This window comes from Macrotis lagotis, chromosome X (assembly GCF_037893015.1).
Source record: "Macrotis lagotis isolate mMagLag1 chromosome X, bilby.v1.9.chrom.fasta, whole genome shotgun sequence".
Classification (NCBI taxonomy): Eukaryota; Metazoa; Chordata; class Mammalia; order Peramelemorphia; family Peramelidae; genus Macrotis; species Macrotis lagotis.
In genome coordinates this window covers 184,462,305-184,474,483 of record NC_133666.1, presented here as the reverse complement: position 1 = coordinate 184,474,483, position 12,179 = coordinate 184,462,305, and the positions used below count along the sequence as shown (strand labels likewise).

Genomic DNA, 12,179 nt, shown 5'->3' with positions numbered 1-12,179 from the left:
TTGGGGAAACAGCTGGTATTCAGGTTGCATTCTGGGCTTGAGTCTAAGGACTGTGGACTGAGCTGGTCTCCAGACTTGGCTTGGATACTTAGCTGGTCTCTGGACTGGGCTTGGTTCTTTAATGGATCTTTGAAGTGGAATAGATCTGGACTGGTCTGACTTCTGGACTGGCTTGAGAGTCGGGATGGTAGAATGTCTAGGGCTGGGGATAAAATGGGGAGGAGGCTAATAATTCAGGAGAATTCTTTGGGTCTGACAGCTGACTGTGGTGTATGATGCCCCTCCCACAGGCCCCATAACAACCCAAATTTAGATCTAGTTGAACAGATGAAATGTAGTGAGCCAAGATATATAAATATCATTCCAAGTTCCGGCAAAGTCAGAAGACTTGGGCTGGACACTCACTTTGGGTCATTACTCCAAGATCTTTCCCAGACCTACCTCACAACTTTGACCTCTGTTAGAGACCCCAAATCTAGGTAAGATATTCTCTTATTCTGTTCCCAGTGAAGGTGAGGAGAGAGAGTAGGGAGGAGTTGGATTAAAGAAGAAAGAGATATGTTCTTTGGAATAGGAGGGTTTAGAGAAGAAAGGACTAGGGAATAGAAAGTCTGAGTTTTGAGAAAGGTGTGACAGAGGGGGAAAAAGGGAGGAAGTAAGAGGTTTGAAGACTGGAGGCCCTGTAGCTGAGGATGTGTTAGTTGAGAATTCTAGAATTAATGGGGTGGGGTTATTGAAGGAGTCACTCATTGTCTGTAAATGAGTGATATGAAGTGTAATTAGCAGAATCAGATTCTGCGTTTTCCAGAACAGAGAGGTGACAGCAATGAGAGGTTTATAATCATGGGCCTTGGAATAGTGGAGGATGACAGAGAAGCAAGAAGACTGGGTTCTTTTAGGAGATAGAAGAACTAGGATATGATTCTGAACTGAGTCCTCTGGGGTGGAGGCCTTTGGCATTTGCTTTCTCCCTCCTTGGGTTGTGGTGACCCTCACTGGTTTATACATCTGTCAGGTCTATTTATAGAACTTGGCTCAGCTTCTGACCTCATCCTTTGATGGGGGATGGGGATTTCTAGATCCGTGAATGAGAATGCTGATGACTAGTTCTAAGGTGATATGACCTGATTGCTGGGATCTGATTTGGGAAGTCAGAACTGCCTGGCTCTAGGTGGTGGGAGCACCTGGGTCTTAGCTGGATGGATGGAACACCTGGATAAAGGTTGGGGGCTGTGTATACTGTGGTCTGAGCTAGGGAGGTGGGAATATGGAAAGGAAGGAAGAAAAAAAATTTGTTAAGCTGTTACTGTGTGCCAATAACTCTATTATCATCCCCATTTTACAGCTGGAGAAATTGAGGCAGAAGTTAATTGCAGAGGTTACACTGCCCACAAATTTGATCTCAATTCTTCCTGACTCTAGAATAATGGTCTATTTGCTCTGTTACCTAGTTGATTAGAAAGTAGACTGGTCAAGATGGGGATGTCTGGGTCTGAACTGGGAGATAAGGATCTTGGTTCTAAACTAGTACTCAAGAAATGCTGGTGGGTGTCTCAAGAAGCACTTCTGACCCCTTTCTTCTTTACCTGCCTTCCAGGTCCCATCATGTCGGGTGCCCCAGCCCTGATTCAAGGCATGTACCAGGATCTGTCCTGCCCACTCTGCCTCAAGCTCTTTGATGCGCCCATTACAGCCGAATGTGGCCACAGCTTCTGCCGTAACTGCTTGCTCCGTCTGGCCCCAGATCCTCAGGCTGGCACTGTGCTCTGCCCTTCTTGTCAGGCACCCACAAAACCTGATGGGCTTAGTACCAACCAACAGCTGGCACGGTTAGTGGAGAGCCTGGCTCAGGTGCCGCAGGGCCAATGTGAGGAACATCTGGACCCCCTGAGTGTCTACTGTGAGCAGGACCGGTCACTGATATGTGGAGTGTGTGCCTCTCTGGGCAAGCACCGCGGTCACAGTGTAGTCACTGCTGCTGAGGCCCACCAAAGGATGAAGGTAACTTGTTCCAGTGAGAACTCTGGCCCAGGATCCCCTCCCTAACTCTGCCTTTTGGATGATTCTGAAGGAAATGTTTGCCCTAGGGACTTTGAAGTGTGTACAAAGGAGAATATTCCCAAGGGCCTTTGGATGGGGCAAATTTGCCAGCAGGTACTGAGGGAATCTAGGGGGCAGTTTTCATTTTGCGAGGATGACTGGGGTTTGAACTTGGAGACATTGCCTAAAGGCTGATCCCTAGGGTGAAGGGAGAATAGAGAATGCGTTGGGAAGATGACAAAGCCGGGGATCATGGTAGAGAACAGGGTCTTGACTATCTGACTAAACTTCAGGATTTGGGGTAAAGTATTTTGTATTTTTACCTTCCCCATCCCCCAGTCAATTACAAGATTTATCCTTGTTGGAGACTAGGAAGAGACTTGGATTCTGATTAGAGAGGGAAGAGGAGGAGGGAGCTATGAAGTTAAAGAAAGTAGTCTGAAGCATAATAAACATTGGGACATAGGTCAGGGCCATTGAGGCAAATTGTAAGAAGTTGAGCTTATGAATATAAATACCATAAATATTTCCAGACCATTAAGTAGTTTTGAATCTGAGTTTAAGGAACAGAGCTTTTGTATTCCTCATGCTACTTGGGCAGCTATATAAAACATATAGATGGAGAGCCAGGCAGAGAGTGAAAAAAAAACTGGAATTCAAATATGCCTTAGACACTACAAACTTTAGCTTTAGATACCAGGGTAAGTCATTTAACCCTATTTGCCCCAGTTTCCTCATCTGCAAGATAAACTGGAGAAGGAAATGGCAAACCATTCCTGTATTTTTGTCAAGAAAATCCCAAATAGAGTCACCAAGAGTCGGACATGATTGAAATAACTGAACAAAATCTCTCAAATTACTTAGTTCAATAGAACTCAATGTACAATGAGGAATGTAGTATCAGTGATGAACTAACTGAGTATATTCACTCAGTGGATTAGAAAGGGAAAAAGAGAAGAATGATAGGTAGAAAATCCTGGACAAAAAGTTTTAGGAAGTTGAGAGAGTTTGATTTGGCACAAGAATTTCTCTATCTCTGAATTTTTCTTGTGAAGCCCAGGAGGAGTCTGAATTATGCTTCTCCCCGCCCCGTGGCAAAGAAGGACTTTAAAATCCTCCTAAATTTAAAAATACACTTTAAAAAATCTCTGAAGTTGGGGCAGCTAGTTGGCATAGTGAATAGAGCACTGGCCCTGGAATCAGGAGGACCTGAGTTCAAATCCAAATTAAGACATTTAATAATTACCTAGCTGTGTGACCTTGGGCAATTCACTTAATCCCATTGCCTGCAAAAAACAAAAAAAAACCAAAACCCAAAACTCAGAAGTCTCTCCTAATACAGATAACCCTAAAGTGCCTCTTCTCTCCTCTTCCAATCAGAGTACAGCCTCAAGCTGGTTTTATGACAAGTCAATTTTGTCAAGGAGCCTCTGCTTGTGCTAAATTCTCAACCTTTATTCATACAGAAACAAAGAACTTCTTTGTGCAAAAGAAATGGGTGAGAGCTGGAGAACTAGTGTCAGAGGTGGGTGTGGGTGTGGATGGTAGGGGTAGAAGGGTGAGGCTCCAGGTGTCAATCTTGTCAGACTTTCAAAGAACAACAGGAAGATGTTTTTCTGGTTAAACCTGTACAATAAGAGAAGAGCAGGTATAGGAGAGATAATGTACCCCCATAGTCTTGGAGGGGACAGCATACACACATGCATGAATGTATCCCTGTGTAGTTTATATTCAATGATGGTTAGAAATAGTAATGTTAGATGAAGCTCCATGCCTCCAAAAACCTTAAGAACTTCTTCAAATTAAGGTTGGTGATGTCTTCAATCAGGATTTATTGGTTTAATTCTGTGAGTCCAGTGATGAAGAACAATCTGTCCTGGGCCAAGATGTATATAGTCCTGGGAGAGAAGAAGAAAGGTAGTTAGTTGGGGGGGGGGGGGCAAGGACGGAATAGAATACTATCATGCAAAAAGTGAGAATATTTTCCTTGCTTCCCTTGGAGTCTTTAACTAGAAGTGTTTCCTCACATCTAACCTATCATCAATTCCTGATTATTCTTTTTCCAAATTACTTCTCTTCCCTTCTCTCCAAGCTCAATGCCACTACCTTAGCTCAGCTCCTCATCACAATATGCCTTAACTATCAAAAGTCTCAGCTGAGCTTTCCAGCTATAAAATTCTATTCCACTCCTAGAACCAATATAGCATAGCCAGGATAAAAACCTTTTAAGGGTTTCCATTGTCTCTAGAATAAAGTCTAGAGTACTTTTCCTGACTGGCCTTTAAAGTCCTCCATAATTTGCCCTAGCTTTCCCATGGGGGAATAAAAAAAAAGTCGAGAGAGCATCAGACTTAGGGTTAGGACCCCCTGGATTCAACTCTTGCCTCAGATCTTTTCTCCTTGTGCGTTAAGCCTCAGTTTCTTATCCATAAAATGGAAATAATAGCTGCACTGTCTCCCTCACGGTGTTGTGAATAGCAGTGTCTTGCAGACTTGGTACTTTGTGATTTGTGAGTGAGTGGTTATGATGATTTCCTTTTGGGGTATGTTACCCATACAACTCCTCCCAAGTAAACTTCCTCTTTAGAAAGTAAGATCAAGTTTAGGCACTCGATGTGTTCCTGATATTTATTCTCTCAGCGAGTATGGGGTTTAAGCCAAGCTCTACCTCCCGAGGAACCTTCTCTGATTGGATCCAGTAAATCCCGGGCTGAATGACCTTATCTCTGTCCACCGCCGCCTTCCAATAGCACCCAAGTGGCCACACGAGAGCCTGGGTCTAGTTCTCAGGTTAGCTGTCTACTCTTACAAGTGGGACCCGGAGAGTTCCAGGCTCGGGTCATCCCTTCTCCCACCCCCCACACTATACCTGCAGAACATAGTGGGCACTTCTCACCGCACTTACCTGATCGGGTCTCCCAGGAGGGCGCTTCTCGCAGCCGGTCAGAGGCAAGCTTCAGACTGTAATGAGAAAGGGGAGTGAGAAGGGGGAGCTCTAAGCTCCCCGGGATGGGGCTCCCCTAGGGGGATCTAAGGACTTTTCACAGTACACCGCTTGCGGGGGGGGGGGGGTTATTACGGGAAGGTTTGAGGAAGAGAAACAACCTGTAACTGAGGGGGGCGGGCGATGGGGGTCAGGAAGTTTCTGGAAGCTGGGGTCGAGACAGGAGTTAGGAGAAAGGGCCGGCAGGGGTCCAGAATTAAGGTCTCAGCTCTGAGCCACAGACAGAGGAGGGGGCATGGGCAGGGCCCGGAGCCTCACCCTGCCCCGCTGCTTGTTGGAGTCTGACAGCCTCCTCCAGCATGCCGATGGCCCGGAGCACCTCCGCGGTCAGCTCCATCCCGTAGTCCTCCAGGTAGTAACAGACGATCTTGTCGGTGAGGTCCAAACGGTCCAGGGAATGCAGAGTCCCCCGGGGGATGGAGCTGAAACCTTTCCGCAGCGGCTGGGTCCCCAGCCTGTGTTTGAACCTCTTGAACTCATCCTCATTCAAGTTCTCCAGAGCCTCTAAGATGACGTCTCGGCCCCGCACCATGGCTCCCCAGACTCAGTGGTCGGACGGGACAGACCCCCAAGGTTGGAGGAGGAGGGGAGGAGGACGACTACGTCAGCCAGAGGGAGAAGGTCCCGCGGGTTGCCCGGGGCGAGTGGAGGAAGGGTTCAGATTTCTAGAATGGGGTTCTGGAGGACTGGACTTCCGGACACTCCTTGAAGAGTGGGAGGGTTTACTACCCACATCTCCTCCCTCTCCCGTCTCAAGGTTAAGTTCAGTGGCACTGGGAAGTGGGAGCCTTAGTAGCAAAGATTTAGAGACGGAAGGGCCCCTCAGAGGCCAACTCCAACCTCCTTTTGTAAATGAGAAACGAAATTTAATGCCTGGACTAAAGTTATTTAAAAAAAGTAACAGCAGGTTCTTTGGCTCTAAATTCAACGTCCTTGTAGACCTTTCGACTGTGCGCTCTTTTGTGAGCGGGGTCTATCTTTCACTTTTCTTTATGTTTAGTTGTCGTATTTTTCTGAACTTCCAAATTGGCTAATCTCAGTTCAGTTCTTTTAATTGTGGGGTTCTTTTTTGGCAAGGTAATGAGGTTAAGTGACTTTACCAAGGTCACACAGCTAAGTAATTATTAAGTATATGAGATCGGATTTGAACTCAGGTACTCCTGACTCCAGGGCCACCTAGCTGCCCCTCAGCTCAGTTCTACACCCTGATTCTCAAGAGGCAAGGACACGATGAGTCTTCATTTTAAGTATCCCTCAAAACACCATCAGGAACCAGGGTTAGTGGATGGCCAGCATTCAATACATATTACTTAAGGATGGAATCAATTTTAGCTCGCCTTTATATGATATGCCTGACCTCACAACAGCGCTGGGAAAGAAGTTGTACGACTAGTTATCTCCATCGCACATGAGGAAGAACTGCAGCTTCGGAGGGGGTGAACAAACTTGCCCGGGGACAGAAAGCACTAGAATGGACCCAGGAATATGGGGAAATTATGCATTCTGGCCACAAGAGGGCGTCTCCTATGAGTTTTGGGACCAACTTGAGGATCTGGGTTAGAGAGGATTTTTGTCACACATCTTTCCTCACTTTAACTACCAAGGTTAACCTTGATAGGGGAATAGTACTGGGAATGAGTGGCACGTTGAAAGTCACTTTGGAGAGGGGAGGGGAGGCATAAGATAAGGAAGTGATTGATAACTATTGGGTTACTCTAAACTGAGCCAATAAGAAGACCCAGATATTTATTACCCAGACATGATTTTTTAGTAAATTGATTCTTTGACATTTATGCAAAGATAACTTCCAATGGGGCGGGGGTGGGGGTGGGTGGGTGAATGCCAATGGCTGTAATAGACAGGAATCAGTACTTAAGGGCTTGGGGAGGGAACCATCACTGCCACCCAGGAAGGCTTGATAGAGGGGCAGGATTTGAACCAGGAACTGAAGCAGATTAACAGAGGATTGAAGACATGATATATACATATATGTATATATATTGAATATATAGAGGAATATATATATATATACTTTCCATCAAGGAGATTGAAGGTAGCTTCATCATTACTATAAATCCCCTTGGTTTTATCCTCCTGTCTCCTGACATGTTTCCCTTTCCTGAAATCTCCTAAGTATCTAAGCATCTCCACTTCTCTACTCTTTCCACAGAATCAGCTCCCACAACAAAGGCTCCAGCTACAGGAGGCCTGCATGCGCAAAGAGAAGACTGTGGCTCTGTTGGATCGGCAACTGGCTGAGGTGGAGGTGAGTAGGGGCAGAGATGGGAGATAGCATCTAGAGAGGAGGGTGGGTGGTGAGCTGATGGTTAGGGGACAGATACCTATAGTATGAGAAGACTTTTCATTCTGAAAGGAGAACCTAGTACTAGATGCCTGGGATTTGGGGAAGAAAGCTAAAGTCTGGGGGCCTCATCCCTCTCAGCTCTTTTCCCCCATCCCTCACTTCCAGGAGACAGTAAGGCAGTTCAAACAGGCTGTGGGGACACAGCTTGGTGTGATACGGGCCTTCCTGAAAGCGTTGGAGACTTCATTGGGCAAAGAGGCAGAGCGAGTATCTGAAGAGGCTGGGGCAGCCCTGAAGACAGAACGCAGAATTGTAACTTCCTACCTTGATCAGCTTCAGCAGATGGAGAAGGTGCTGGATGAAGTCACTGATCAACCTCAAACAGAATTCCTCAGGGTGAGACCTGTCCCAAATTTCTCAGATCCTCCCCTCCTTCTTCCCTTATAAGGTCTTTTCTGACCCCTCAGGGTTTTGGATCCTCCAAATCATAAAATATCTTAGATTTATATATTGTCAGAGTTGGAAGGAACCTTAGATATTGTTTTATTCAATTCCCTCATTTGACAAATAGGGAAACAAATCCCAAATGGAGAAATGCCTTAGCCATGGTCACATAACTAGTGAATGAATACATGAATTAAGGATTGGGGAACAAAAGCATTTATTAAGTGCTTACTATACTATGTACTAGACCCTGAATTGCAGAATTGAACAGATCTCAAGTTCTCTGACTACTATCTAGTTCCACAGTGTTACTCCTGCAACTGAGCTGTCCTAATTTCTTCTAATCATCCTATAAATCCCTTTTTGGTCTCCCATATTTTCCCAAGCTCTTTGAATCTCTCTGATGAACTCTGCTGATCTTGGCCCAGCTCTCTTCTGCCTCACCTTTGATTCTCAGGAGCAGAAGGGAGTAGAAGCAAGAAAAGCAGTATTTATCTATCTTCTTATCAGTTGATTCTTCCTTTACTGACTCTCTCCTTACTGTCTTTTGGGATCTAATGCATCTTTTTGTATCTTTTCTCTTATTCTCTCTCTCTAGAAATATTGCCTGGTGATCAGCAGGTGAGGTTTACTCAGGGCAGTCAAGGTCTGGTTGTTCTCCCTGCAAAGTCTTGTCCCTTCCATCACTTTCACCATAGGCTCCCCATTTCCATAAATATGTTCCTCACATGGAGGATCATAATTTCCCTTACATTTCTCCATAGACACATACATGCTAACAACTACTGAATTTAGACAATTCCTTCTGAAACCCAAGTCCCTAACTGGCATCTTCTTTGCTGATAGCATTTGTAGCATATTGCCTAGATTCCCTGTCCTGATTCACCTGGGCTTCTGGAGCCCTCAGATCATCCAATGTCAATGATATGTGGTATTTATCTACTGGTCCCTGACCTTCCCCTTCCATGCCTGGAAAACTTAGGCCCCTAGCTTACCCTTTGCAACTGCCCTTTGTTCACTTCATTTTCCTCTACACTTGGCGTCTCCTCAGGCTGCAGAAGATTCTCGCAGAGTCACCTCCAGCTGCTAGATTGGACATCCAACTACCTATTATTTCTGATGACTTCAAATTCCAGGTCTGGAGGAAGATGTTCCGGGCCCTGATGCCAGGTATGGACAACTGGCTAGTCTCAACCTTCAAAATGACCTCTTATCACAATGGCTTAGTCCATTCCAAATCAAGTCACTAAACTTTTTACTGGTAAAATTATACTCCAGTGGCTCAGAATCTAACTGGAGACTATACCCAAATCAACTAGAAAATAATAGAAAGTAGTCAGAAATCAAGCTGGATGAACTCAACATTCAGTTTGTCCAAGGGGCTCCCTCCTCTCTCTGTGTTGTTTACCTCCGTTCAGTGCCCCCCTCCTATAAGGTAGCCAATGGTGCCAGTCTAAAGGGAAGAGACCCAAAGACTTACATTTATTCAAGAAATTTTTATTTTTTTATTAAGTCCCAGAAATCCTTTCAGTGAAATCTGCAGCAATGTCAGAGAAATTAGCCTAATAATATACAGTGGAAAATAACCCAGACTACATCAGGCTGAGCAGCTTTTCAAGTTAGTCTATCAAGCTGCATAAATAAGATAGTCAGCTAGTGGTGTAGTGGATAGTGCACTAGCCTTGGAGTCAGGAGGACAGGAGTTCGAATCTGAAGTCAAACATTTGTCCCTAACTAGCTGTGTGATCTTGGGCAAGTCACTTAACCTGATTGCCTCACAGTCAGGGTCATCTTTGGTCATTCTAATTCATATCTGATCACTGGATGCAGATGGCTCTGAAGGAGAAAGTAAGGCTGGTGACTTAGCACAGCACCCCCTCACTCAAATCTAATTCACATGATTATCATTGTATCACCTCCCTGATGTTGTGCTCTTCTTTGAGAATGAAGGACAAACATTATAAATAAGTCACTGCAGATCCATCCTAACCCAGAATTGCAGGGTCACGTTGAGGAAATTTTGCAGTGCTTTTGTTGGTCCTAAAGTGCCTCCAGCTATGAAAACTCATCTTTTGTACACCAACATTCTCCCAATGAAGCTCTATTATTATATATCAAAACATGCTGTGATTTAAAAAAAACAAACAAACCAAAGAGCAATGAAAATATACAAGTTGGGCAGCAGTATCTGTAGCACATTACCAATTCTGTCTTGAGTGCCAGCAGTGAAATTATCACCAAAGTGTATGACTGGAAGGGAAATAGGATGATTATGTATTGAGAATGGGACACAACAACCTGAGTACCACACTGGCATCTCTGAGGTACCAAGAGAAAGGAAAACCTCCTGTGTATTGAATAAAGCCTCACAGGCAAGGAGTTCTGTGAACTGTTTTTGTTTTTTATTTTAAGTGATAACTATTTCAATATAATAAATTTCCTTTGTAATCTTATATATTTTTCATTTAAAAAACTTTATGCTGAGATTACAGGACAGACAATAAGCATTTATTAAGTATTTATTAAGGCAAGAACTATGCTGAGTGTAATAAAAAGGCAAAAGATAGTTCCAGCTTTCAGGAAGCTTAGAGTTTAACTTGAGAGACAATTTACAAACAACTATTCAAAAACAAGCTATATACAAGATAAATTGGAGGTAATCACAGAAGGAAGACACTAACATTAAGAGATCTGGAAATGGCTTCTTGTAGAAGGTGGTATATTAAAAGTTGGAACTTAGAGGAAGTCAAGTGGTAGACAATTCCAAGCATGGGAGGACAACCAAGTGTTTCACCCAAGACTTCCAAAAGGGTTCACTACAATAAAAATGTCAAGAATCCCTGCCCTAAAGAAATTTGCTGGGAACAAGGATAAGAATCACATAAGCCCACCAGCATGGAAGAAAAAAGACCCACATCCTTGAGAGAATAGTCACACAGATGGAATCACAGTTCTCATGGAGAACTGGGCCAGTGCTCTATCCACTGAACCATCTAGCTGCCCCCAAGTGTCATTTCTTGAAGCACAAAGGAAGGAGGTCTCTCCAGGGGCAAGCTATCTTTCTCTTCACCAGTAAGAAAGCTCTCATGCAAATACTTCAGGCTAGGGAGAGATGTCAGTATGTATGGGTTAAAGAATAGACCTGAAAGTCAGGAAAATCTCCTGAAATCACCTAGCTGGTAGGATGGATACAAGTTTGGACCTGGTGTTAGGAAGACCTGACTTAAATCTTCCTGGACTTCAACATTTAACTCCTGTCTGCCTAGGTTTCCTCATCTATAAAATGGGGATAATAAATAGTGCTCCATTCCAGGGTTGTTATGAGGTTCACATAAGACAAGAGATGGAAAGCATGTTACAAACCTTAAAGTGTTATATAAATGCTAGTGATGATGACGATGATGTTGACAATGATTATTATTCCCCAAATACCAAAGTTCTTTACCTAGAATAAGCCCATGCTATTTTCACTTTTTTTTTATTCATGGAGGGAAAATCCCTCTAAAGTCCAACTCAAATATTCCTCCTAGATTTCAAGACAAGGAAGAATTTTCCAGTAATTAAAGCAGTTAGATAATAATGATAATAATAATAATAATAAAAAATAATTGCTGACATGTATATAATACTTTAAGTTTTTCAAAGAATTTTGTGTAACCCAAGTTCCAAGACTTGATCTATTTGTATAAGGCAGCTAGGTGGTACAGTGAATAGAATGCCAGGCCTATAGTTAGGAGTCATCTACCTGTGTTCAAATCTGGCTTCAGACACTTATTAGTAGTTATGTAACCCTGACAAGTCACTTAACACTTGTTTCCTTATATGTAAAATGAGCTGGAGAAAGAAATGACAAACCATTCTGGTATCTTTGTCAAGAATACCCCAGGGGGTCACAGGACTAAAAAAACAATAGCAATCTCATTGATAAAGAGATTAATGACTTGTCCTTGGAGAGACCCTGTTCCTTTCTGTTTTGAGTGAAACACCAGGGGTTTCAGAATTTTTTGGGAGAGACTCTAGGGAGAGAGAGAGAGAATAGACTTTGGAAGGCAGGTGTATAGGGAAAACTGGCTCCTTAACCTGCCTCTGATTTCCAGAGTCCATTCTTTCTATCTCCCTTCCCCTTCCTGCCTCTCTTTAAAGAGTGTAAAAACATGAATGGCATTTAGAGTGACTTGCCCAAGGTCACAGAGTTAGGTGTTTGTTAAGTGTCTGAGGTTGAATTTGAAGTCAGGTCCTCCTGATTCCAGGGCCAATGCTCTATCCATTGAGCCACTTAGCTGCTCCCAAGTGTTATTTCTTGAAGCACAAATGAAGGAGGTCTCTCCAGTGACAAGCTATCATTCTCTCCACCAATAGGGTAACTTTTAATACTCCAGGCTAGGG

General features: G+C 43.8%; 2 protein-coding genes across 3 annotated transcripts in view; one reads left to right on the top strand and one right to left on the bottom strand.

Moving 5' to 3' along the window:
* The first annotated feature begins 355 nt into the window (after positions 1-355).
* The window catches only part of TRIM72 (tripartite motif containing 72), a 19,362-nt gene continuing 7,538 nt past the window's right edge, over positions 356-12,179 (top strand). The window contains exons 1-6 of the mRNA XM_074207465.1: positions 356-479; positions 1,598-2,001; positions 7,215-7,310; positions 7,515-7,745; positions 8,392-8,414; positions 8,845-8,963. Coding sequence (XP_074063566.1) covers positions 1,606-2,001; positions 7,215-7,310; positions 7,515-7,745; positions 8,392-8,414; positions 8,845-8,963 — 865 coding nt within the window. The 5' untranslated portion in view covers positions 356-479; positions 1,598-1,605. The remainder of the gene's footprint in view (positions 480-1,597; positions 2,002-7,214; positions 7,311-7,514; positions 7,746-8,391; positions 8,415-8,844; positions 8,964-12,179) is intronic.
* Positions 2,789-5,750, bottom strand: PYDC1 (pyrin domain containing 1). 2 transcript variants are annotated; one of them, XR_012472610.1, is made up of 3 exons: positions 5,303-5,750; positions 4,946-5,001; positions 2,789-3,938 (listed from the first exon to the last, which is right to left on the bottom strand). XR_012472610.1 is itself a non-coding variant. In XM_074207466.1 (2 exons), the coding sequence occupies exons 1-2, from the start codon at positions 5,574-5,576 to the stop codon at positions 4,997-4,999; spliced, it is 279 nt and encodes a 92-aa protein (XP_074063567.1). In that variant the 5' UTR covers positions 5,577-5,750; the 3' UTR covers positions 3,946-4,996. The 2 variants fall into 2 exon arrangements, 1 of the variants encoding a protein (XP_074063567.1); XM_074207466.1 differs by lacking the exon at positions 2,789-3,938 and having other exon boundaries at positions 3,946-5,001.

What these genes read in the sequence shown, in the direction of transcription:
- PYDC1 (XM_074207466.1), bottom strand. Translation starts at nt 5,576, where the DNA reads ATGGTGCGGGGCCGAGACGTCATCTTAGAGGCTCTGGAGAACTTGAAT.